The sequence below is a fragment of the Lithobates pipiens genome, unplaced genomic scaffold (genome assembly GCF_037356315.1).
Source record: "Lithobates pipiens isolate NorthernLeopardFrog02 unplaced genomic scaffold, aLitPip1_a1.2 Scaffold_16, whole genome shotgun sequence".
NCBI lineage: Eukaryota > Metazoa > Chordata > Amphibia > Anura > Ranidae > Lithobates > Lithobates pipiens.
The window spans coordinates 117,511,956-117,537,486 of NW_027507748.1; the positions used below are offsets into that span (position 1 = coordinate 117,511,956).

At 41.5% G+C, this 25,531-nt stretch overlaps 1 protein-coding gene across 1 annotated transcript in view; it reads right to left on the reverse strand.

The window, feature by feature from the left end:
- Positions 1–286: 286 nt before the first annotated feature.
- Positions 287–25,531, reverse strand: part of BLMH (bleomycin hydrolase) — an 87,250-nt gene continuing 62,005 nt past the window's right edge. The window contains exons 9-12 of the mRNA XM_077480343.1: positions 23,732–23,799; positions 23,068–23,185; positions 14,895–14,964; positions 287–3,149 (exon numbers count right to left, since the gene is read on the reverse strand). Of these exons, the coding sequence (XP_077336469.1) occupies positions 3,001–3,149; positions 14,895–14,964; positions 23,068–23,185; positions 23,732–23,799 (405 nt within the window). The 3' untranslated portion in view covers positions 287–3,000. The remainder of the gene's footprint in view (positions 3,150–14,894; positions 14,965–23,067; positions 23,186–23,731; positions 23,800–25,531) is intronic.

The following is a 25,531-nucleotide window of genomic DNA, read 5'->3' on the forward strand; positions in this document are numbered from 1 at the left end:
AGGAGCTCTGCCTTCGCCTTGGTCAACATCACAACAAACATCTCCTGCGATCCTGTTTAACGACTTTGCTTTTGCTGACATCCCTTCTGGCCCTGGATCCTGCTTGCCGTTCCACTACTTTGCTCCCTGACTTCTGGCCTGGCCGACTATCCGTTCCGGTTATTGAAATCTGGCTATGTCTTGACTACGTTTGTTCTTTTTTACTTTGATTATTAAACAAGTGTGCTTTAACTGTACTTCAGCTAGTTATTGTCAAAAACCATGAAATCAGGCCTAGACAGAATTACCCTGGTGGGGACAAACACACACACACACAAGGATTGAGCAGCAGGGGGAGTCAGTGTTCAGTTCCAGCAAGTGATCATTAACAGCTGATTTCCCATTGTGGAGACACATATAGATCCTTTTAGGATCTTTGGATCTGGTAATCTGCCATCTATTTATTCCTTAGCATGGTGACGAAACATTTTTGGATATGTTTGCACTGAACCTTTACTCCTGTATCGTTTTAGATAGACATTTTCATTGGATCTAGCAGTTGATTCACAGATGGACCAATTTTTATACACACATTTTTTTGTCATTAAGGTTGTTCTTAACATAACCATCATTTTGAACTTGCCTATTAGAGGTTTTGCAGTCTCACTCTATATGCCAAACACACCCTTTTTTAATTGTACAATAAGCTGCAAGGGAGCAAAAGGTAAGAAGATGGGTATACGGAGGTCAGGGGATAATCTTTCAGCCGTGTCACCTTTTCCAATCCAGTGACAGTATCAAGTTACCATTCTCTGCAGGGTAATAGGCATACAGCAGCAGCCAAAAATAGTTTGAGATCAGAGAAAGTTACTGAGTTTTGACCAAAAGCCAAAATGTGCACATTAGTTACAGCACTATTTAGTCTGCACATTTACGAGAAAAAGGGGCGCCCTCATTGCAGTATGTTTACATACTACCGTTATCCACTTGATTGCTTGCTTAAGCACCCATTTATATCACATGACAGACAATGATGCTCTTATAAACACCCCCTTATGCTCAGAACTCCCATCCCCATAATTAAACTCCATGGGATGGAGCAAAAACACGTTGGGAGTGTGGCCTGGCTGAAGTCCAGGCTGATGTTGCCAATCATCACACTCCATGCACATGGGTTTGCTTCATGATATGCGACTCATGGATTTTTTTTCTTTGACATTGCTGCAGCTTGGAGCCAAGGTGAGCTCCCTGCCCCTGCCTGCACCCACACCAGTCTAAGCTGGACTTTACCTAAGTGGCACCTAAATTTTGCCTTTTTGGGTCACTATGTTTACAAACTAGAGCAATGAAAATGTTCACTTTAGACTGCATTCACACCGCTTAAAGCGTTTCAAAGTCATGCAATTATGTACAGGTCATCAATGTAAAAAGCAGAAAAACAACTAATCTGCCCCAAAGAAGCTCATGTTCTTTTCTGAGCTTAAGGCGTTTTTCAGGCATTTTGCTTCAGGTGACAAAATGCTCAGAAGTGAACAGGTGTCATTGAAATTAAAAAAAATTAATGGGATTTTGCTTGGGCGTTTTATGAGCCGAAAACACTCAGGTGTGAATGCAGCCTTGCGGCTCTGTTCACATCAATGCGTTTTTGGGTGTTTTTCTGCTGAAAACCTCAGCTCTAAAAACGCCCAAAAAGACAAATCCCATTCATTTCAATGGCCCCTGCTCACATCCGAGCCTTTCGTCTTCTGAAACTCAAAAAAGTACGGAAACTTCTTTGTCAGATTAGAGACGGTTTCTGTTTTTTTACAATGGTGATCTTTTGATCTATACAAAATTGTGGCATAAATTGCTCGACTTTCTGACCGAAAACAAAACGCCTAGGTGTGAACAGAGCCCAAAGCCAGCAAATTTTTTTTTTTGTTCCAAAAGAACGAGGAAAATGTACGTTTTTTCTTACTCTCTCTGACACCATGGAGGAACGTTCCTGTGATGCCCATACAGAAATGGGGGATGCGACTGTCTTCAGGAATGAACAGACAGCAATAACAATGTCCGACGTTCTAACCTTTTCTACTCTACTAAAATTTGTTTAAAATGTGTTTTCATCTGTGTCTCTGTTAAAGATTTCCTATCAAATTCTCTCCAGACAGGATAACTAATATTCTCAATAGGGACACAGATGGCAGTAAAAACATGACAGAAGTTTTAACCCTTTCACACTCAATATAAAAAATAAAAAAGGCTTTGGCTTAGGTGTCAGAGCTCAATGTAAATGTCTCAGACACTTAGGGGGTTATTTCCGAAAAGCAGATTCATTTTGCACTACAAGTGCAAAGTGCACTTGAAATTGCACTGAAAGTGCACTTGAAGTGCAGTCACTGTAGATCCGAGGGGGACATGCAAGGAAAATATAAAACAGCATTTTAGCTTGCACATGATTGGATGATAAAATCAGCAGAGCTTCCCCTCATTTCAGATCTACCCCTCAGATTTACAGTGACTGCACTTCCAAGTGCGCTTGCAGTGCAATTTCAAGTGGACTTTTGCATTTGTAGCGCAAAGTGGATTTGCCTTTCTTAAATAACCCCCTTGGTGTAATATAAATGCAACCAGTCAGGCCTCGGTGAGGTTCAGGAAAAAGCATTTAAAAAAGGGACAGCACGTGTTTAGTTTTTATGCTACAATCACCTCTTCTGGTCCATTATTAGTGGAGATGGATTTTGCCATTATTATGGGTAAAAGATCTGTAATAACAATCTATAATTTGGTACCAAAAGGACTGAATTACAGAATGGGAGATGATCTGGATGAAGAGAATTCCTGAGTGCTGGGTTCGAGGTACAGCAGACTGCTGGGCATCAAAGTCTATCCCTCTTCTATTTCATGAGAAAACATGCAGTGTTTGCTTGACTGTTGTTCCAGTGCTACACTGAGATGGGAGAAGGGAATTTCTAGTCTTGGTGATAATGAAAATGATGATGAAGAAGAGAGGCCAAAACAAAAAGAGCAGTCACTTATTTACTAAGCCAATGCGCCCATTGGGTCCCAGGCTGGTAGCACCACAGGGTCCTGCTTTAAAACCTCCAGGACCTCTTCAGGGACGTGCTTCTTATCCACAACCACCTCATAGACATATTCGGAGAACCATTCATCCGTCATAATCAGATAGCCTAGGTGGATATAGAAAGTAGTCATTAAAAAGGACAATTCTGGTGTAGTTAAAAAAAAAAGGCAACATTATCTTAAAATAAAGGAGTTAGAAAAATACTTAAAGTGGTTGTAAACCTCAGACATGAAATATGAGCAAAGCATATTCCTCAACAGTGTGTAACTGTCTCAATCCAGAGCACCACGTTTCATTTCCGTCTGTGGTCTCCTTCTGCTACAAACATGACACCAAGAAAAAGAAAATGGTGATGGGGGGGGGGGGGGGGGGGAGCAAGCAGATTGACAGCCTCAGCTCTGTTCCTGTGTGCTATGTGAAGGGAGGGGGGGTGTGTCCTTTTCTTCCAATCAGATTTCAGAGCTCTCCTCACTTATGCAACTTCATCTCTCTGCCCCCTGCTTTTCAGAGCAGAGAGATCCTGTGTAAATTCTGCCTTTTGAATGTATGTAAGGGAAAGACAGCTGTAGATAAAGTAGAACATAAGTAGGAGGATTTGATTCATCTGTGTATCACCTGAGGCCCGTCACTTCACTGGGTATATGTAAGGGTTTACAGCCACTTTAACAGTCTTACCTACTTTTCTAACAATGTGTAGATTCATAGTACATTCTCAAAAATATTTGCATTTAAAGAGACCCAAGTGGACACAGTCTTTGTTAACTTAGGCTAGAACATTCTTCCCAACAACCTGACTTACTTGGTACTGAAGGTGTCCTTTTTTTCTCAATTGCTCTAAAAACACATCTTGAAAAAAAGTGGGCCAGTGTTCACTGGTTCAAGCTCAATCCAGCCTTTGTAAATTAAGTATTTCTGCCTACCTCTCCACTACATTGCAGTCAATGTCAACAAAGCTCATGCCAGAGCAGACCAGGAGCACCTCTCTCTTTAAACCGTGAAAGAGAAGCCAATTTTTTACGATGAAAAGCCGGGGAGGAGCAGTGGCAATACTTACGTTCTGCACATATATTTCACATACAAAAGTGTGCTTTGCTTCACAAAAATGGGTCTTTCTAAACAAAAGCATTTGCTATATTGAGGTCTTCCCACCCCCACCTTGTTGTAATTACATTTCCAGATGGGAAGATGGAAGCCTGATGACATAAATTTCCCAGGAGGCATCTGGACAGCCTAGGCAACCTGCCACAAGAGATTCTGGGTGGACCAAATATTTTATATTTATCTTACAATGAAAGATTTTAGCTCAATCTGTGTAACCCATCAGTGCACAATTTCCTTTTAGACTGCAACTATTACCATCATCTCAATATCACCCACGTATCTAAAGTTTACCATTTACAAGAACATTTTCACATTATATATGCAATGTTACTGGTGGCATAAAGTATTTTAAAACACAAGGAGAACAGCAATAAACAGTCCAACACCAGGATACCATCTGGGGCAGTAGGGCCTTGATCCCATTAAGAAAATGTACCTAATAAATTGGCTAAGAATGTGTTTCTGGAACATGTGTGATCTATAGTTGGAATCATGCTTTGGTTACAGTCCTGGAAGCAGCTGAATGACACAATGTCATGATTACAGGGAAGGAAAACAAGAACAGTTCCTTCAGTTTTCACAAGGAGGATAGGCCAAGCAGATAGGCAGAGTGCCGGCCATTGTGCTGTGCTGCTTTCTTGCCCTACACTGTTTCCTTTCTAGCCCCACCTAAATTCCTAATCCGTGCCATTTGTGTTACAAATAATGTGTTGTGTAAGGCTCTGCATCTCTTCAGTAACTAGAGGAACTACAATTCCTAGCATACTCCTTAGACTACAAGCTCAGAGATGGATTGGGATTTGCAGTTCCGCTTTCAAAATTCCAAACCTATATGATAGTGTATCATCTGCTCAACTGTGGTAAAATGCTTCTGTAATATACAGTATATTTAAAAAATATAATGGGAAACACACGCTAAAGAGTCAATCCAAGCAAGTGTGATGTACAGTATAAAGTTTCTTTTATTAAAAAAAAGAAAATGTTTTTATATATTATACATAATTGTGTGTATACAGAAGTGTGTGGATATATATACACACACACACACACACACACACACACACACACACACACACACATATATATATATATATATATATATATATATATATATATATATATATATATATATATATACACACACACCATCGGTGAGTCGGTGACAGGATCTGCCGGCCCCCGCCAGTTACCATAGAGATTTCCGGTGGACCAGATCGTCCCCAGAGTCTCTATGATTGTTCGGAGGCCGGGCGCGATGTTATGATGTCACGCCCGGCCTCTGCATTCAAAATAGCAGCACCGATTTGGCAGGGAAGCCAGGATCATTTTTTTTTATCTCACTGTAAATATGTCCGATCGTGCCATATTCCTATTACAAGGGATGTTTACATTCCTTGTAATAGGAATAAAAGTCAATTTTTTTTTTTTTTTCAGTGTCAAACTAAAAAAAAAAAAAAAAAAAAAAAAAAAAAAAAAAAATGTAAAGCGCCCCTGTCCCCGTGAGCCCACACACAGAAGCGAACGCATACGCAAGTCCCGCCCACATATGAAAACGGTGTTCAAACCACACATGTGAGGTATCGCCGTGAATGTTAGAGCGAGAGCAATAATTCTAACTCTAGACCTCTTCTGTACCCCAAAACATGTAACCAGTAAAAAAATTTAAAGCGTCGCCTATGGGGATTTTTAAATACCAAAGTTTAGCGCCATTCCACGAGCGCGTGCAATTTTGAAGCGTGACATGTTGGGTATCTATTTACTCGGCGTATCCTCCTCTTTCACATTATGTAAAAAAATTGGGCTAACTTTACTTTTTTTTAAGCATGAAACTTTTTTCTGAAAAAAAAAAGTGTTCGAAAAATTGCTGCGTAAATACCGTGCAAGATAAAAAGTTGCAACAACCACCATTGTATTCTCTAGGGTCTTTGCTAAAAAAACATATATAATGTTTGGGGGTTCTATGTAATTTTCTAGCAAAAAAATTAGGAATTTTACATGTAGGAGAGAAATGTCAGCATTGGCCTGGGCGCGAAGTGGTTAATAGACTAACTAATCTATAGGGACTACACAAATTAATACACAGATATGTGTATGTATGTGAAGAATACAATATAATTTACTATTATATTTAAAAAAAAAAGAGATATTATATATATATATATATATATATATATATATATATATATATATATATATATATATATATATATATATTGTAGGGAGACTTTATTTTACTAACATTATCAGTGTACTGAGCTGTGATAATTTATCACTGCTTAATAAACTGACATCTCAGCGTTTCTGGTGCTGTAATCTCGTAAAGTCTCATGAGATTCCAGTATCAGGGGTCGTTCTCCAGTGTTGGAAGCGTTTGTAGATCGCTTCACTCATCCAAAGGTGAAGCGATCTACTCCCCTTCATAAACTAGCACACAGAGGAGAAAGATCTCCTCCATGAATGCCGGAGAATGAAGCAGTGAATAGCACAGCAACAAATCAAATACTTTATATTTTAAACTACAAGACTTTGATCCATCCAGGGAACATCCACTTAACCCAAGGGTGAAATTGGAATACAAATGAGATAAGTCTAATACTACAAATGATCTTTATAGCTGCAATCACAGAACATCACTAATCTGCATGTTCTGGCACATGTACAAAGAACATTTCTGCTGTGAAAAGACGTATCCAATAATCAGCTACGGAATCTCTTGCTGTAATCTCTGTGGCGCTTTGCAGAGGCCCATTCCAGACAGTCTGTGTTACAACCCTGGAAGCTCTGCTAATTAATAAGGCAGTTGGAGATTCAAAAGGAATTTCAGGTATTAGATTAAATGTTATCCAGGCATTGGTCCTTTCACAGATTTAATGCACCAACGGTTTCAGTTTACCCTCATTCCGTATAAGCAATACAGCTGTGATTTCCTTTTCATTACACAACTACATGCACAGCTATCTTTTTGCTTTGGAAAAGTCCATGTAAAATAGTCTGGGGATCGAAAATGTGAAAGCCATCAAGTTACATAGGTATATAATTTTACATAGGCGAATTAATTCAATTATACCTAGACAAGTTTAAAGCAACACTAAACTCTGGTTTAAAAAACATATTCAACTAATCGTACTTAATATTGGAAGGGGCTGAGAGCAATAGAAGGCACTTTTTTGTTGCTGTGAACCAACTTCCTGTTAGAGGGTGGACAAGTTCATCCTCCATGGTCTCACCGTCTCACTGTAGGTAGGAACTTAGCCACCCCGAGATGTACAATACTATAGACTATGGGATCTGTAGCATGGATACAGCAGATACAGCAGTGCACATGACTATAACTAATATGTAGTGCTTATTCCAAGCAAATTGAAGCAAGGGGGAAAAGGGGAGGTTTGGGCATACTACAAGCAGGCAGAATGAAACAGTAAGAAACAATTGTTAATAAAAAATTAAAATACAGGTCCATTAAGTAGATGTGTATGGATTATCTTTGGGGACTAAGGTCGTGTTCATTTTAGTTTCATTTCTACTCATTTTAGTTTCAGTTCTACTTTAGTCTTCTGCAATTGTTTTAATTTTATAGTCGTATTTAGTCGACTAAATCTCCAGTATATTTTAGTCGACAAAAATCTCCAGTACATTTCAGTAATTGCAATTTAGTTGAAGTGATAGTATTTTGACTAAAATGGCATTTTAGTTTTAGTCTCATTTTAGTCTTTACTAGAATGGCATTTTAGTTTTAGTCATATTTCAGTCGACTAAACTACCGTATATACTCGAGTATAAGCCGAGTTTTTCAGTCCACTTTTTGGGCTGAAAAAAGCCGCCTCGGCTTATACTTATGCTCAGCACCATCCCCTCTGCTGCCTTTCGTTCGGTACAGTTTTTTTTTTTCTCCATGTGCTGTACGGCTGCAGTGGCGGGGGGGACTCTTTCTTCTATTTCGGGCGCGGAGGAATACATCCTCTGCACCCGCGCCGCACGCCGCTCACCGCTCAGCATTAGGATAGGTCACTGCAGTGGGGGGACTCTTTCTGCTTTTTCGGGCGCGGAGGAATACATCCTCTGCCTCCGCTCCGCACACTGCTCAGCATTAGGATAGGTTGCTGTGTGTTGCGGAGTGATATGCCCAATCCTCTCTCTCTGCACGACTACCATAACAAGAAGCAGAGAGAGCAGGGGCCGGGCGATTCAGTCATCCTGAAGTTGAGGTGAGAGCCAAAAAATACCGTATGACACAAACTAACCTGCTTTTGTGATTACCGTACCTTAGTATCTATAGTGATTAAAATCCTGTATGTATAGAATCCTGATTTTTTTTTTAAATCTTAAGCAATTTTGTCCTTTAAGGCTGGGTTCACACTGCAGAGGTTACGAGAACTGGATGTGATTCGCACTGCACTGCAGACCACATGCGATCCTTGTGCGATGCGAGTTCAGCCATACAGATAGTATGGCTGAATTGGCATCGCATCCGGCCCAAACTCGCACAGGACCCTTTTTTTGGCCTGCAGCAGAATCGGATCGCATGGGTGTTCACACCATGCGATCCGATTCCTGTCCGAGTTTGCAGATCGCACTGCGATATGCGATCTGATCTGGGGGTGTCATTAACATTTCACTGACACTCCCAGCAGTTCGCATAGGGCAGTGTGAAGTGCCGCTGGGAGGTATGCGATGCGGGAACCCGCCGCGGATTCACGGCGTTCCCGCATCGCTGCAGTGTGAACCCAGCCTAAAGTGCAATTATTACCGTAAAATTATGTTTCAAAAGGCTGGGTTCACACTGCAGAGATGCGGGAACGCCGCAAATCCGCGGCGGGTTCCCACATCGCATACCTCCCAGCGGCACTTCACACTGCCCTATGCGAACTGCTGGGAGTGTCAGTGAAATGTTAATGACACCCCCAGATCAGATCGCATATCGCAGTGCGATCTGCAAACTCGGACAGGAATCGGATCGTATGGTGTGAACACCCATGCGATCCAATTCTGCTGCGGACCAAAAAAAAGGGTCCTGTGCGAGTTTGGGGCAGGTGCGATGCGAATTCAGCCATACTATCTGTATGGCTGAACTCGCATCGCACAGAGATCGGATGTGATTTTGCACTGCAGTGCGGTGCGAATGACATCCGGTTCTCGTAGCCGCAGCAGTGTGAACCCAGCCTTAATGAATTCTAGCACATGTACGGTAAACACAAAAGAATACCGGTACCCTTTTTTTTTTTTTGTTAAATATAAAAGATGTTGCACCGAGTGGTGAATAGATACGGTACCAAACAGACCATGCTTTAAAACGATGCCCACCTGTGGAATGGCAGCACACTACGGTAAATTTATATTACGGTATCCATAGACGGCGCCGGGGTCTGGGGAGGGGCAATGGGTGGGGCCAGGGTGGAGCTGAAGGGGGCCCCGTCAGGTAGGCTGTACGGGGCCCCATGATTTCTATCAGCGGCCCTGTCTGCGGACATCATCATCACAGCGGGACATCAGCATCATGAGGTGAGTGAAAATTCACAGTGGTTACTGTATATTTAATGGGCAGGCTGTATACCGGTATGTGTCTAATGTGTTATCCAGAGCATTATTACAATGGGTACTGTATATTTAATGGACACAGGCAGGCTGTACGGTATATTTAATGGACACAGGCAGGCTGTACGGTATATTTAATGGACACAGGCAGGCTGTACGGTACGGTATATTTAATGGACACAGGCAGGCTGTACGGTACGGTATATTTAATGGACACAGGCAGGCTGTACGGTATATTTAATGGACACAGGCAGGCTGTATATTTAATGGGCACAGGCAGGACACTGGTAGAATGTACGGTATATTATGAGCCCTAACACAGGCTGCTCTATGCAAACAGTCATGTCATCACTTTCTGTAATATCAGCCTGCATTAGGCCTCAAAAGGTACCCAAACAAGTCTTTTTTTTTTTTTATCCTGTTAGAAATGGATTCCAACACTTCTACCGGTAATCCTGGACCAAAAGAAAAACGCAGGTCATTCGAAGCTGGTTTCAAACTTAAGGTTGTGTCAAGAGCAGAAGAAAGCAATAACAGTATTGCAAGTAGGGAATTTTGTGTTGATGAAAAACAAGTGAGGGAATGGCGGAAAAAGAAAGCTGACTTGGAAAAGATTCCAAAGGCAAAAAAAGCTCAACGTGGTTTAACAACTTCATATGGGGCTCTAGAGACTGAATTGCATAAATGGGTTATGGAGTGTCGTCAAAATGGTTACTGCGTAACACGCATGGGAATTCGCTTACGTGCCCTTCAAATGGCTAAAGATGACAAATTAAAAGCACCAGGCATTGAAAAATTTGCTGCGTCAGCAGGATGGTGTACCCGCTTCATGAATAGGTTTGGCCTATGTTTGCGGCAAAGAACAAAGATTTCACAGAAGTTGCCAAAAGACCTTGATGAAAAAGTGATGTCATTCCATTCATTCATCATAAAACAAAGAAGGATCCATAACTATGACCTGGGAGATATTGGAAATATGGATGAAACACCGATGACCTTTGATCTTCCAAGCAACAGAACTGTGGCAAGTTTGGGAGACAAAACTATTTTTCTCAGAACCACAGGAAATGAAAAAAATCATTTCACAGTTGTTCTGTCATGTTTGGCTAATGGAACAAAGCTGCGGCCTGTCATTATTTTTAAAAGAAAGACCTTGCCTAAAAAGGTCAAATTCCCACCACGAATTACAGTGCGCGCACATGTGAAAGGCTGGATGGATGAAGACGGAACAAAAAAATGGCTGGAAGAAATTTGGAAAGAACGACCAGGAGCAGCCTTAAAGAAAAAACCATCATTGCTAGTTTGGGATATGTTCAGAGCCCACACATCTGATGGCATAAAAGAAATGGCAAAATCTTCTCAAGTTACTTTGGCCGTTATTCCAGGTGGGCTTACATCTGTATTGCAACCGCTAGATGTGTGTTTAAATAAACCTTTTAAAGACCGTGTGAGAAAGATGTGGCATGAATGGATGTCATCTGGTCAAGCCCGACTGACAAAAGGTGGAAATCTGATGAAGCCCGACATAGAATTGATAGCAAAGTGGGTTCGTGATGCATGGGAAGAGATTCCGGAGGACATGGTGCAACGCGCCTTCAAGAAATGTGGCATTAGTAATGCTATGGATGGCAGTGAAGACAGCGCTTTGTATGAGAACGACAGCAGTGATAGCGATGACTCCGAACTCAGTGATGATGACAATGTCTACGCTGATAATCTCACACCAGCTAATGCTGAAGCTCTGTTTGGACATACAGATGATGAGGAATCCAGTTTTGAAGGATTTTAACTCTTGTGTTTTAGCTTGGTTGCTGAATGAGCTAAGGTTTTTGTACTTTTAAAGTTATTGTTGATACCATATTGTTTTATTGACCCTCTTTACACTTTTATATTTTTTTACAGAGATAGTTTACTGGTTTTCTTTGAAATAAATATTCAAAAACATTATTGGTATCTATTTTTGAAATTTACCGGTAGCTGCTGCATTTCCCACCCTAGGCTTATACTCGAGTCAATAACTTTTTCCAGTTTTTTGTGGTAAAAGTAGGTGCCTCGGCTTATATTCGGGTCGGCCTATACTCGAGTATATACGGTAGTATTAATTTAGTTAACTAAAATGTTTTAGTCAACTAAATTAACACTGGACTAAGGATAGTTTGGTATCGCTTTAAGATGTGTTCAAATGCTGCAACAAACAAATAGTTCGTCTCAATGAGGAAAAATATTAGTGACAAAATACTGCCCAATTTATTTTCAGACTTCAGGCAGCACAGACAGGGTTTTCGTTTTGTGAATGATTGATCAGTGCTGCCAGGTTGTGTCATACAAGGCACCTGAAAAATAGAAGTTCTGCTGATCCTCCTCTTTCCCCCTTCCTCTGCTGGTCTTGGAATTTGTTTTTTCAGGGAACATGTACCTATAGATATTTCTGGCAGGTACATGGTCCCACTTTCACTCGACTTGCCTAGGCATAAGTTTAGACCTCACAAAGTAAAATCTGACTTCTCATGAGCAAGATGGCAGCGCCAGGGACCCGAAGACTGGCAAAGAACTGTCCCGGGTGAGGACAGTGCTAGATCCCTGGGCTGGCAAGTGTTTGTATATTAAAAGTCAGCCACTACAATACTTAAAAAAATAAAAATAAAAAATCACTATGAATCCTCTTTAAAGAGAACCTAACCTATCAGATCAAATAACTTATTCATTAATCTTCCTGTGAGATTATATGTGCATATAGAATATGTTATGCATTTGATTTACTTACAAAAGTCTTCATTGCGTTGACATTTAAATAAGGCCCAATACCTGACCATGAGGAATTCACCAGAGCAAAGGTGAGGGTAAATCATCCAACTGTGACAAGATTGTAATTCTCTTCACTTTGGGGCAGTTTACTCACATTTCCTGTTGTGTCTCCTGGACAGGATTTAAAGGGAAATCTACCCAGCAGGACAGAGACTGCTATCTGATAGGGGCCTAACCCTTCTCTAACCTATCCAAAACATTAACCACTTTAAGAACAGGCCTTCTTCTGACACTTTGTTTACAAGTTAAAAATCAGCATCTTTACTACAAAAGACCCTAGAAAATAAAATGTAATTTTTTAATGCCACACAGTATTTGCGCAACGGTCTTTCAAACGCTATTTTATTGTTCGGGAAAAAATACACTTATGAATTTTAATGCAACAATTCCTGCTGCTTCTAAAAGTGATCCAGCAGCTAATCAAATGCTCCATTTGCTTTTATCTGAAAAAGGATTGCCAGCTGAAAAAAAAAAAACACTTTAAACCGGTAACGTATCTGCACATTAGGGGGTCTTGAAGTGATTAAAAAAAAAAAAAAAAAAGTTTTTTTTGCTATACACTTAAAAATGACTCCTGTAACTGCAACATTTTGGAGATTATTCACCCAATCAGAAACCAGCTTTCAGTAGTTAATAAAGTAGAAAATGATTTCTTTGGGTAATTTAATGCACAACACTACTGTTTGCTTCATGTGCTTAATGTGGATATTGAGTAGAAAAAAAAAAAAATTAAATAGCCCTTATTCACTTGGGATCCCTTTTTTCATGGATAGGTCCACCTCACCCAGTCTTAGTTAGGGTTGCACCAATACCTTTTTAAAAAAAAATTTTTTATCAGCGAGTATACGTTACATACTCTCAAGTACTTTCTTTCAAGTACCTGCTGGCACCGAGTACCGATACTCACAGTACATATCCGGTAGCAAATCAGGGCAGCTAAGAGGTGCTCACAGGGCTGGAGAAGTTTCAGGACCCCGTTGGTATAGGGCGGGAGTGATGACAGCTTAGGGGTGGGCTGCCTCCACATCTCCTCCAGTGGCCCTGATTTGCCACCAGATACGGACTGTGAGAAAAAAAAAATAATAATAAAAAAAATAATAATAAACTGTCCACTAGATAGCGCTTTAACCCCTTTCTATGCGCACAAACACGAGCAGTGGGGGAAATTGCATGTGATTCAGACAGGAATCGCAGCACATTCCTGTTGAAATCACATGTGATTCTTTGCGATGCCATTTGCGCCTCAAAGAATCAGTTTTGGTATCTGGAGCAGTACTGATATTCGATCAAATGCTTGGTATCCGTGCATCTTTATAGTGATTCCTATTTTCACCAGGACCTTGAGCAGATAACTTTCTCATCTGTAAAGCCATCTAAATGAAAGGAATACCCAAAGATATAATACTAGTGGATACTTAGGCTCACAGGTATGCACCCATAAATTCCTGTTTTGAGTATGTTGACTTTAAAAAGACATCTCAACAGTATAATTAGAACTGGTCCTCCAGACCCCTAAGTGATCTGTGGATGAGTTTCAGGGGGTCTGTGAGGGTCAGATAAAAAACAAAGACAACACAACCACACTATGTAGCCCCCCCTTTTCTCAAACAATGATTACCACATGAAAGAAAACGCACCCTTGATACTGCTTATAGCACTAACCTCCAAGTGCTTCTTGACATGTTGTTGGGCCCATGTTCACCATGTAAATTTATATCATTCTCTGCACAACCACTATCTTGTGCCACTAGTGCAAGTGCAATAAAGCTGCAGATATTAAAGCGTTTTTTTTTGGGGTTAACAAAGGATCCTGCTCTTTTAAAGCATGTTATAGGACACATTACTTGTGTTGTGTCATTTGGGTCCCCTGTAACACAAACAGGCTGATCCTGCCAATTTCTACCCTCCCCTATGTAAATTGACCACAGTGTATTATGGCTGCTGAGCCCTGACACCATGACCAGTTTATGTGCCTCCATCATCCGCAGCCCTGTTATCTGTCTCCTCTGTGCTCTCTCCACCCTTCTTCCCTCCCTGTCAGCTCTTGACAATGCCACCCCCTTCCTGCTGCTTGAATAACACTAACCTGTGTGCACCATGCGTGCTGCCTCCTATTGTAGTGTCTCCCTCTGTGTATGCTTTATAAAAATAAATGCTGCAAATACCTCATTTCAGAGTGGAGATCACGATCACATGACCGGCTGGATCTCTCCTCCCCTCCCAAATGACCTCAGCGGGGGGGGGGGGTTTAGGGAATCTCTGCCCCTCCCACTGCATCTGTCAGAGGAGGAAAGGAGGAATCCAGCCGGTCATATGATGTTTAGCTCCAAACACCATTCCAAAATTTATGAAAGTGTTTTTTTAAGAGAGGCAGCCATTTCCTACTATATGCTAGATGTCAGGTCTCACTTACCTTTATTTCCACGATCATCGCCCCACGAGTTCTCTACTCGCCATTTTTCATACTGCCCTTCATGTTCTTCCTGAAATTTAAGAAATATATAGATGTATAATGTTAAGAAGGCAAAAAACTGACCTCGGGCTCAAATAATATGCTTTTTACACAGCATGTCTTATACCTCTCTCTTATAAAAATAAAGGACTCTCCCAGTGCACAGTTTGCTACATTTAACCAAAGAGTACAATACAGATCCCTGTTTTTTCTTTGGCACTTTTTTTTCCTTTAGCAGGGTCTGTAACATAAATGTAAGGGTAGGATGGTTTTGTCTTAGCGAGATGTGCTGCGATCTGTAGTAGTAGTAGTATGATCATAGACGTAGTTGAATTATGGGTTTTTAAAGATATAGTATTTAGTATTAGTCATACACATGTTCTTTCATTAGCATTTGAATGGACAGAGCCAGCTCCAAGAAAGAAGAGTTGACACCTAGATGCCAATAAAAGTTCCCAAATGAGTAAACATATATTGCCACCTTTCTGAAGCCTTCAAAGAAAGTTCTAGCCAGTGTGGCTACAAGGATCCACATGGGGCATTCACAAGGCCCCAGAATGTCTGCGAGCTTTGATTGGTTCAACAGATCTAAGGAGAGATGAAAATAATGCCTTTTGATCGTATACGTGATGGATATGTACATGTAACCATTTTTAAAATGTGTGGAATCCTAGAGAACCACACAAAACCGTTCTATGGCGCCTGATTGCGGCAGGCAGTGATTGGTACGGTTGCGATTGGATAGATGCGTTGGTGTTGGAAATCCTATCCCTGACCCATCAATCAGTGCCGTTTTGGGCCAATTCAATCCCCCCAGGGATCATTGGCCAAGAGCTAAAGTCCAGCCCACATCCATATTTCAATAAATTGGAGAACCTGTGATATGGGCAGTGTTTTTCCACTAAGCCAGTTCGAAACTGGGGATTTACCACATATTCCAGTATGCTTCTACAAAAAGATAGACTTCAGTAAAGTTTATTTCTGTTTTTATCACTTTTTATTTTCATAGCACAGACACACAACAAATGATAGCTTGTCACCGCTTGTCTGCAAACTGGTCTGTTGGGCCACCACACACACACAGATCTCCGTCTGGCAGATCTGTTGGCTTACAATCTGCCAACACGCAGTACAATTGCATACCATAACTTAGGCACTAAAATACAACAATTTCTCCAAAGATATGAGCCCTAGCTTAGTACACAGAAGTCTTTTATTAATTTTATCATTTAATATCCTGGAATTGGGCAGTGCATAAAAAAAAGATTTACAAAGAAAAAAAGGCGTTTCCAAAAAAGATACAAAAAAAAAAAAAAAAAAAAAAAGACAATTGTCAATTTGCTATGAAAATAAAAAGTGATATAAACATAAATAAAAACTTTACCAAAGTCTATCCTTTAGTAGAAGCATACTGGAAAAAGTGGGAACTCCCCAGTTTCGATCTGGCTTCATGGAAGAACAATGTCCATATCTCAGGCTCCCCAACTTATTGAAAAATATGGATGTAGGCTGGACTTTAGCCCTGGGGGGGTGTTCCAGTCCCAGCCCACAGGATGTTTTGTGCTCTGAAATGACCAGAGTTGAACTGACCCAGAATAGCACTGATTACTGGGTCATGGATAGGATTTCCAAAACCAGTGCATCAATCCATTCATGACAGTACCCATCACTGCCTGCCGCAAACAGGCAGCATAGAACGGTTTTGTGTGGTTCTCTAGAATTCCACACATGCTAAAAATACAATAGTTATATGTACACGTAATCCATCATGTGTACGATCAACAGCAAATTATTTTTATTTAATAACCCAGAATAAATTACAGCTATGGCTATACTACTTCTACAGCTCACAGCACATCCTACCCTTACATTTATGTTACAGGGTCTCATTATCAACATTTTTAAAGAGATTCTGCAGATAGATTCTGTAGCTCCCAATTAAACACTTGACTGAAACAGATATCTTAATGCAATATGTTAAAAGAAAACAATTCATTAGTTCTTTATTAAATTCAAGCAAATGTAGCCAATTTACAAATAAAACATTTCAGTTTGTCTCTCTCTTCTAAAGCCCCATACACACTATCAGATTTTCTGCTGATTTTTTCCTTCAGATTTACCAAAACCATGTAATATGGAGGTCAAACCTTAAGAGTTTCAATGTGTATGCAATCAGGCAGGCCCTTGCACTAAATGCTTTTGGTAAATCTGAAGGAAAAAAACTTAGCAGAAAATCTGATAGTGTGTATGGGGCATTAGGGTGATCATCATATTTAGGATTCCTTTTGGTTACATTAAACCCATTAAAATTAGCCATAACACTGGAAAGATTCTCTCATTCAGCTCTCGTTCGATATCTATAGATGACCCCATCCATGCTAAACAGCAAAGATGGAGAAAACGCCAGTGCTGGACATTGTATTCTGACAGCCAGCACCTGTGGCTGTCAGAATACCCAAATAATGGCTACATCTGATGATTGGAAGCAGTCACTGTTTGGCTGGAAGTTTAATACCCGATTCCTTAAATTTTTTGGTTCAAAGAATGTCAGGTGGCAACAAGGTCATTCAAATCAGATGCAACCATTGTGTTGGTTATTCGGATAGCCATAAGTGTCAGCTGTTGTAATACAATGCAATGTTTCTCATGCAGATCACAGGGCTAAATGAGTGAAATCTGACAGTGTATGCAAGCTTTTATTTACGGTACACATCCTTTAAAATTCCCATAATCCTCCGATTACTATGCAGATGTTGCAGTTGCTTGATGGTTCCCCTACACGATAAAGAAGATACCGAAGGTATTGTATCTCAGGACTGCTCAGATCTGGTTATCGCAGTTGGTCTGTCTAAAGCTGGCCATACATTGTACAGAAATTTTGTATAATCTCCTTTAGATTTACTTTCAACTATGTAGTGCAAGGACCTGCCTGATTGAACACAGATTAAAGTGGTTGTAAACCCTTACAAACCACTTTGACCTACAGGTAAGCCTAGATTAAGGCTTACCTGTAGGTCCAAGCAATATCTCCTAAACCTATATGGTTTAGGAGATATTTGCCCGAAAACGGGCACCGCTGTCTACGGCGCATGCGCCGTAGACAGCGGCGCGCAGGCGCACTGAGCGCGGCAGTTCCAAGAATGGAGCTGCCGCGCGTGTCGACTCCCGTGCGCATGCGTGGGAGTGACGTCATCGCGGCTTCGCCGAATGACAGCGGCGGAGCTGCGAGACGCCACCAGCAAGATGGATGCGGCGGACTACAGGGGACAGCGGCATCTTCGCTGGCTCCTGTGTCAGGTAAGTGACACATAATGGGCTACTATGCGATGCATAGTAGTCCATTATGCTTTGCCTTTGCAGGGAATGAAAGAGGAAGTAAACCCATCAGGGTTTACTTCCTCTTTAACCACTTCCCACCTGCCATATAGCAGAATGGCGGCCAGAAAGTGGTTGCATTATCCAGACTGGGCATCATATGACATCCAGTAGTATAAGCTGCAGTGGTACACAGTGCGGCAATCTGTGGTGTGGTGTGTCAGTCTGATACACTGCATCTCCGATCCCAATAAAGAGCCTATGATGTAGGCTCTTTACCATGTGAGGAGCTGTGTCCAATCACAGCTCATCACATGGTAACTAGGAAGTGCCGTTGATCGGCTTTTCCTCTACTCGCGCTAACAAGGCATGAGTAGAAGAGAGCCAATCGGCAGCTCTCCTGACAGGGGCTGTCTGCTCTGATAATCATTGCATTGATTATAAGTGTAGACCCATCGAGGGCGCCCACTAGAGACCACCAGGGATGCCCACCAGTGGCCATTAAAATGCCACTCTGTGCCCATCAGTGATTGCCTGTCAGTGCCTCCTAATCAGCGGTGCCTATCATCCCATCTATCAGTGACACCCATTAATGCCACTATGAGTGCCCATCAGTGCTGCCTGCCAATGCTGCATATCAGTGCCCATCAGTGATGCTTATCAATGCCGCATAAGTGTGCCTCATCATCAGTGCCCATCAATAAAAGGAGAAAACTTCCTAACAATTTTATAACGGAAACAAAGAAAAACATTTTTTCCCCAACATTTTCTGTCTTTTTTATTTGTAACACAATAAACCCAGTGGTGATCAAATACCACCAAAAGAAAGCTCTATTTGTGGGAAAAAATCTTTGGGTAGAGTTTCATGACCACGCAATGGTTATTCAAAATGCAACAGCTCTGAAAGCTGAAAATTGGCCTGGGCAGGAAGGGGAAAGTGCCGTGTATTGAAGTGGTTAAAAGTGTTGTTTCGGTTTAACCTATTCTATAGTTTTTCATAAATCTAAAAGGAAAATTGTATACTGTATGGTCAGTGTAAGTCTGTTGTAGATCAGACTGGCTGACCCTAGTTTTTACCTGCAGAGACGCAGACCAGACCGGGTGACAGTTCTAGCTTTGATAAGGGTAAATATGCAAGTGCCTAGCTCAGACAGGAGCATCTGATAATCCTCTCCCTTTTAAGCTATTAGTTTGGGTTCCGGAGTTAATGAGAGCCTCAAGTTAAATCAATGCCAACGGCATTAAAAAGTCTTTACTTTTGCTCAGATGAAGCTGTGGATTAAAATAATAAAAAAAAATAAAAAATAAAAAAATCACTCAATTCCTTACCGTCCCTAAACGAACAGTTGATAATCCCAGCTAAATTTCCCTTTTCTCCCCCAGCCTTGCCCCCTCACCCGACATTGTTTTTTCTACATAATCCAGATAATAACCAGAAGAAGGAAATAAAGAACATCCTGTAACTATCAGGAGAAGAAAAGGTAAGCAGGAGGTCAGTGTATGAATATTTGGTGAATTCACTTCCACGGTCCTAGCAGTGTACAGCACTCATTAGTTCAGGAGGTTGCAATAACACTATAGGCCCAATTTTCTTTTCTTTCACAATAAGCATACAATATTGCCAGACAACTCCCCCAAGGTGAGGGGGTGAACCGAGGGTACTGTCTAAAGAACAGCAGCAATCATATTAATGGAAATGTAAAGAAATGCCTACATAATGCGTTAGTAAACTGGGCCCCTTACTAATAAAGGCAACACAATAAAGCTTTACAAAACAGTCTCCATTAATATAAAGCGCCGTCACATGTCTCCTATATATTTTTTGGTTTCTAAAATCTTGTTTCCCGGGTGAACCTGGCGCCATGTTAGCTAATGTCTTCCGTGTCCACAGAGCACTGTACCCCGCTTTGTTCCATCTGCAATCTCACGCATGCACAGTAACTGTGCATACAGTGAGGGAAAAAGGTAATTGATTCCCTTCCGATTTTGGACGTTTGCCCCTGACAAAGAAATTATTAGTCTATAATCTTAATGGTAGGTTTATTTTAATAGCGAGAGACAGAATAACAAAAAAAAAAATGCTAAAAAATCCAGAAAACCGCATTTTAACCACTTTCAGACCGGACCATTTTGCTGGTAAATGACCAGAGGTCTTTTTACAATTTGGCACTGTGCTGCTTTAACTGGTAATTGCGCGGTCATGCAATGTTGTACCCAAACAAAATTTGCGTCCTTTTCTTCCCACAAATAGAGCTTTCTTTTGATGGTATTTGATTGCCTCTGCGATTTTTATTTTTTGCGATATAAATGGAAAAAGACCGCAAATTTTGAAAAAAAATGATATTTTCTACTTTTTGTTATTAGAAAAATCCAATAAATTCAATTTTAGTCATACATTTAGGCCAAAATGTATTCAGCCACATGTCTTTGGTAAAAAAAAAGTCAATAACTGTATATTTATTGGTTTGCGCAAAAGTTGTCACATCTACAAACTAAGGTACGTTTTCTGGAATTTACGCAGCTTTTAGTTTACGACTGCCTATCTCAGTTCTTGAGGTGCTAAAATGGCAGGGCAGTACAAAACCCCCCCAAATGACCCCATTTTGGAAAGTAGACCCCCTAAGGAAATTGATAAGTGGCATGTTGAGCCCATCGAATATTTTATTTTTTTGCCTCAAGCGATTGAATAATGACAAAAAAATAATTTTTTATTTTTTTTTTACACAAAGTTGTCACTAAATGATATATTGCTCACACATGCTATGGGCATATGTGAAATGACACCCCAAAATAAATTCTGCTGCTTCTCCTGAGTACGGGGATACCACATATGTGGGACTTTTTGGGAGCCTAGCTGCGTACGGGGCCCCGAAAACCAAGCACCGCCTTCAGGCTTTCTAAGGGCGTTACAGTTTTGAAGGCCATAAAATGCCAAGATGGCACAAACCCCCCCAAATGACCCCATTTTGGAAAGTAGACACCCCTAAATTTAGGGGTACACTAGTGAGACTAGGTAATAAATGGCGGGTGCCCTGAAACTATAAAAAAAATAACTAACCAACCAGCGTCACCTGTAACAGTTATATGGTGATCACTGGTGAAAGGGTTAACTAGGGGGCAATCAGGGGGCTTTATGCGGTAGTATATGGGGGTCCCTGGCGCTATAAAAAGCTGCGGCGAACCTAAATACCTACCTGCCTAACTAGCGTCATCTGTGACACTAATACAGTGATCAGAAAAACGATCGCTTATTAGGCTGGGTTCACACTGGAGCGATGTGGGAACGCCACGAATGCGCGGCGGGTTCCCGCATCACATGCCTCCCGGCGGCAGTTCACACTGCCCTATGCGAACTGCTGGGAGTGTCAGTGAAAAGTTAATGACACCCCCAGATCAGTTCGCATATCGCAGTGCGATCTGCAAACTCGGATCGCATGGTGTGAACACCCATGCGATCCGATTCTGCTGCGGACCAAAAAAAGGGTCCCGTGCGAGTTTGCGGCGGGTGCGACACGAATTCAGCCATACTATCTGTATGGCTGAACTCGAATCGCACAGAGATCAGATGTGATTTGCACTGCAGTGCGAATCACATCCGTTCTCATAAATCGCTGCAATGTGAACCCAGCCTTAGTGACACTGGCGACGGGGGGTGATCACGGGGTTAAACCTTTATTGGGGGGGTTAGAGGGGTACCTTAGAACTAAAGGAGGCTAACCCTAACTGCCCTAACAGTTATTACAGTCACAAATGACACCCGCCGGGTGATCAGGGGGTTAAACCTTTATTGGGGGGGTTAGGGGGGTACATTAGAACTAAAGGGGGCTAACCCTAACTGCCCTAACAGTTATTACAGTCACAAATGACACCAATGCAAAAAAAAAAAAAAAAAAAAAAAGCAATTGGTGTCACTGTGACTGGGGGGGCAGGGGTAATTGGGGGGGTGATCGGGGGGTAAAGGGGGGGTGTGAGTGTGCCTGGCATGTTCTACTGTATGTGTGGTGTGTTGGTGCAACTCACCGAACCTCTCTCCTCGGTGCCGGAACGAAAAATACCGACACGGAGGAGAGAATACATCACTTCCTCTCCTGTGTTTACATTACAGGAGAGGAAGTGATGTCACGGAGGATTTCCATTCGTCGAGAGCGATCGCGAGGGGGTGGCCATGAATGAATGGCCGCCCCCTCATCCCGGATCGCTCTCGAAGGAATGCCGACCGCCGCAGGCACCGGGGGGGGGGGCCCGATCGGGCCCCCCACCCGCGGGCAGGCAGGGACTTGTATATACGCCCATATGCCTGCCCGTGCCATTCTGCCGACGTATATCGTCGTGCGGCGGTCGGCAAGTGGTTAAGAAATGTATAAATTGATTTGAATTTTAATGAGTGAAATAAGTATTTGACCCTTCGCAAGATATGACTTAGTGGCAAAACCCTTTTTAGCAATCACAGAGGTCAGACCTTTCCTGTAGTTTTCCACCAGGTTTGCACACATCTCAGGAGGGATTTTGTCCCACTCCTCTTTGCAGATCATCTCCAAGTTAAGGTTTCGAGGCTGATGTTTGGCAACTCAAACCTATAGCTCCTTCTACATATTTGCTATGGCATTAAGGTCTGGAGACTGGCTAGTATGCAATGCATACAAGCTCATTATGACTTTGTCTCACGGGTTTTCTTTTTTCTTGTTTTTTCTCCCTCTGGGTTTACAACCTCTAACAAAAACGAGCTGGATAATTTATCATTCTGTCTAAATCCACGCTGTAATGACAAGATGATCACCATTCATTTTTGACAATAGCATGAGTCTGCTGTCTATTTTACCTTCTCTGTGACTGCAGTCAGTGCCATGGCATGTGTCATCAGAGAGTCCCCAAATATAAGTCTCTCAGCCTTGTTCAGGTTCTTAACCGACACACCAAACACCAGCTCATGGTCAAATCTGAAATAAGAAAAGAATTGGATATATTTGATAAAGATTAAACATACTTTAAAAACAAAACAAAAGCTTATCATATGCATCAGTCTCCAAAAAATGTAAGCATTATACATAAACTTTGCATTTTAGAACTCCACTACAATTGTGTCCATTCAGTGTAAAGACCTGCAAGTGTAACATTTCAGAAATATATACTACACTTTCAGTATTTCCTCATTAAGGAAACCATATTGCTAAACCACTTATTTCAATAATGACCATCCCCTTAAGATTATATGTGCACTTAGCATATTTTATTCATAGTATTCACATGTAAACACCCCCCTGTTTAGACATCCAAAAGTCCTGAAACTGTTGCTGGTTGCCATCATCTTTGATGGGATGTCGGCTAGTACTTAAGGGACCTTCTATAGCACATTAAAGAAGTAGGTTGATCCAACAATGCCATATAGCCAGTCTGGAATATCAGAAAATTACCACAGGAGTGGAGAGATAATGTAATAGGTACAAGTAGTACACAGATACTCACATAACAAGATGTCAACTTACATGTTCATGTCATTGATGCCCAATTTTCCATGAAAATGCTTTCCAACATCACAACCAAACCACACTGCCTATTGGAGAACAGAAAATTCAATAAGCAAATGATAAATATTACTACACGTTAAGAGTTGCTAAATGTAGTGGTCTTTGACTACTTAAAGAGGAACTGCAGTCGGCTCACACAATTTGTAATAAAAACAGCTTTGCCATGCTGAAGCTTCCCTCCAACCCATTTGCATATTATTTCATATATACTGTGATTCTGTACTTGCCAAATATGCTGCAGAAATCTCCCTCCATTGAGTCTGGCTGCAACCATTTTAGCAGTGGGCAGCTGCCTGTTCATGTCCTGGATTTACAGAGACACACCTCCAGCTTTGCAGCTCTCATTGGCCCTCTTATGACTCATCCTCTTTCCCTTCATGGCAAACTCTCAGGAGAGTTAAAGAGAGCTGTGCATGATGTCATAAGCCTAGGCTTTTTTCCAGACAAGAAACAGGAAGTGGGCTGTATAAGGTATTTACTGGCAGAATTTTGTTTTACTATCCAAATTTATAACAAGGGCAGAAGGTATAATAGACGGAAAGTTGAAAAAAAAATGACTGAAGGTCCGCTTTAAGACAGGTTAGTTCAGTTCACAAAAGGAGCTGGAAGCAGTTGAAAATCTAGTGTATGTAGGCTCTATTTTACCCATGGTGTAAAGCAGCTGAAATTATTGGGATAGCATAAACACTGCAAAAAACGTTTGGGTTAGCGCTACCCAATGCTACATTGTTTGTAAAGATTCAATTCACTTGTGATATTTCAATTATGTGTGAAGTCTAATGAGATAAGTGCTGGTGGCTCTTTGATCTGTTAGAGACTGCAGCCATGTTTTCTTGCCATAGTCCTCGGATTTCCTTGGATTTCTTTCCTCTGTATTGGTCAGTGGTGACACCTTTTACTGCATCTCTCAAACAAAATAAATATAGATGACAAATCCAGAATGGACAATGTAATCTCTCCTAAAGACTACAGCAGGTGGGATCACCTGGAAACTGCAGCTCATTCAAAATCACAGGCACAAATAATATTTGGTACATACGGTCTCATACAATCTTTTCTAAATGGTTTATGAGGAAATACAGAATCACACTGGATTTATGCTTTAATCTCAGTGTTCAGAGATTAAAGTGGTTCTAAAAGCTTAAAAGTTTTTCTTTTTATTTTAGTGCATTTTCTGCATTAAGGTAAAAAACCTTCTGTGTTTAGGATCCCCTCCAGTTCCCCCTTATACTTGTTGCATGAGGAAGATTCTGATCCAGCAATGTACATGAGAGCAGTGCAGATTGATAGCAGTGGAAGCCATTGGCTCTTCCTGCTGTCAATCAAATCCTATGGTGAGGGAGCAGGGAAGCAGGGATGGAGTGAAGCCCAGCTGTCTGGGTCCATAAATGCAGGCAGTGGAGCCCAGGAGCGAGCTGCTTGCATACTTCCCTTAGCAAGCAACTTGCTGTGCGGGTAGTCTGAAGGGGGGGGGGGGGTTCGGGATCCAGGAGAACCAGCAGAGGACCCCAGAAGAGAAGGATTGGGGCTGCTCTGTGCAAAGAGCAGGTGTTTCGTCACATATGGCTACCCATCACATTTGGCTACCTGCTAGACTGTGCATGCGCGACGCCGCCATATGAGTTCCATCCCTGACTCCAGGTTCAAGCCCCACCATTCAAGTGGACATAGAGTTAGATCATATTAATGGCGAGCAAAGCGAGGCCGTGCCTGAAGCATGGCAAGCCCGCGAGGGGCCCTCTGTTGGAACGCAAAATG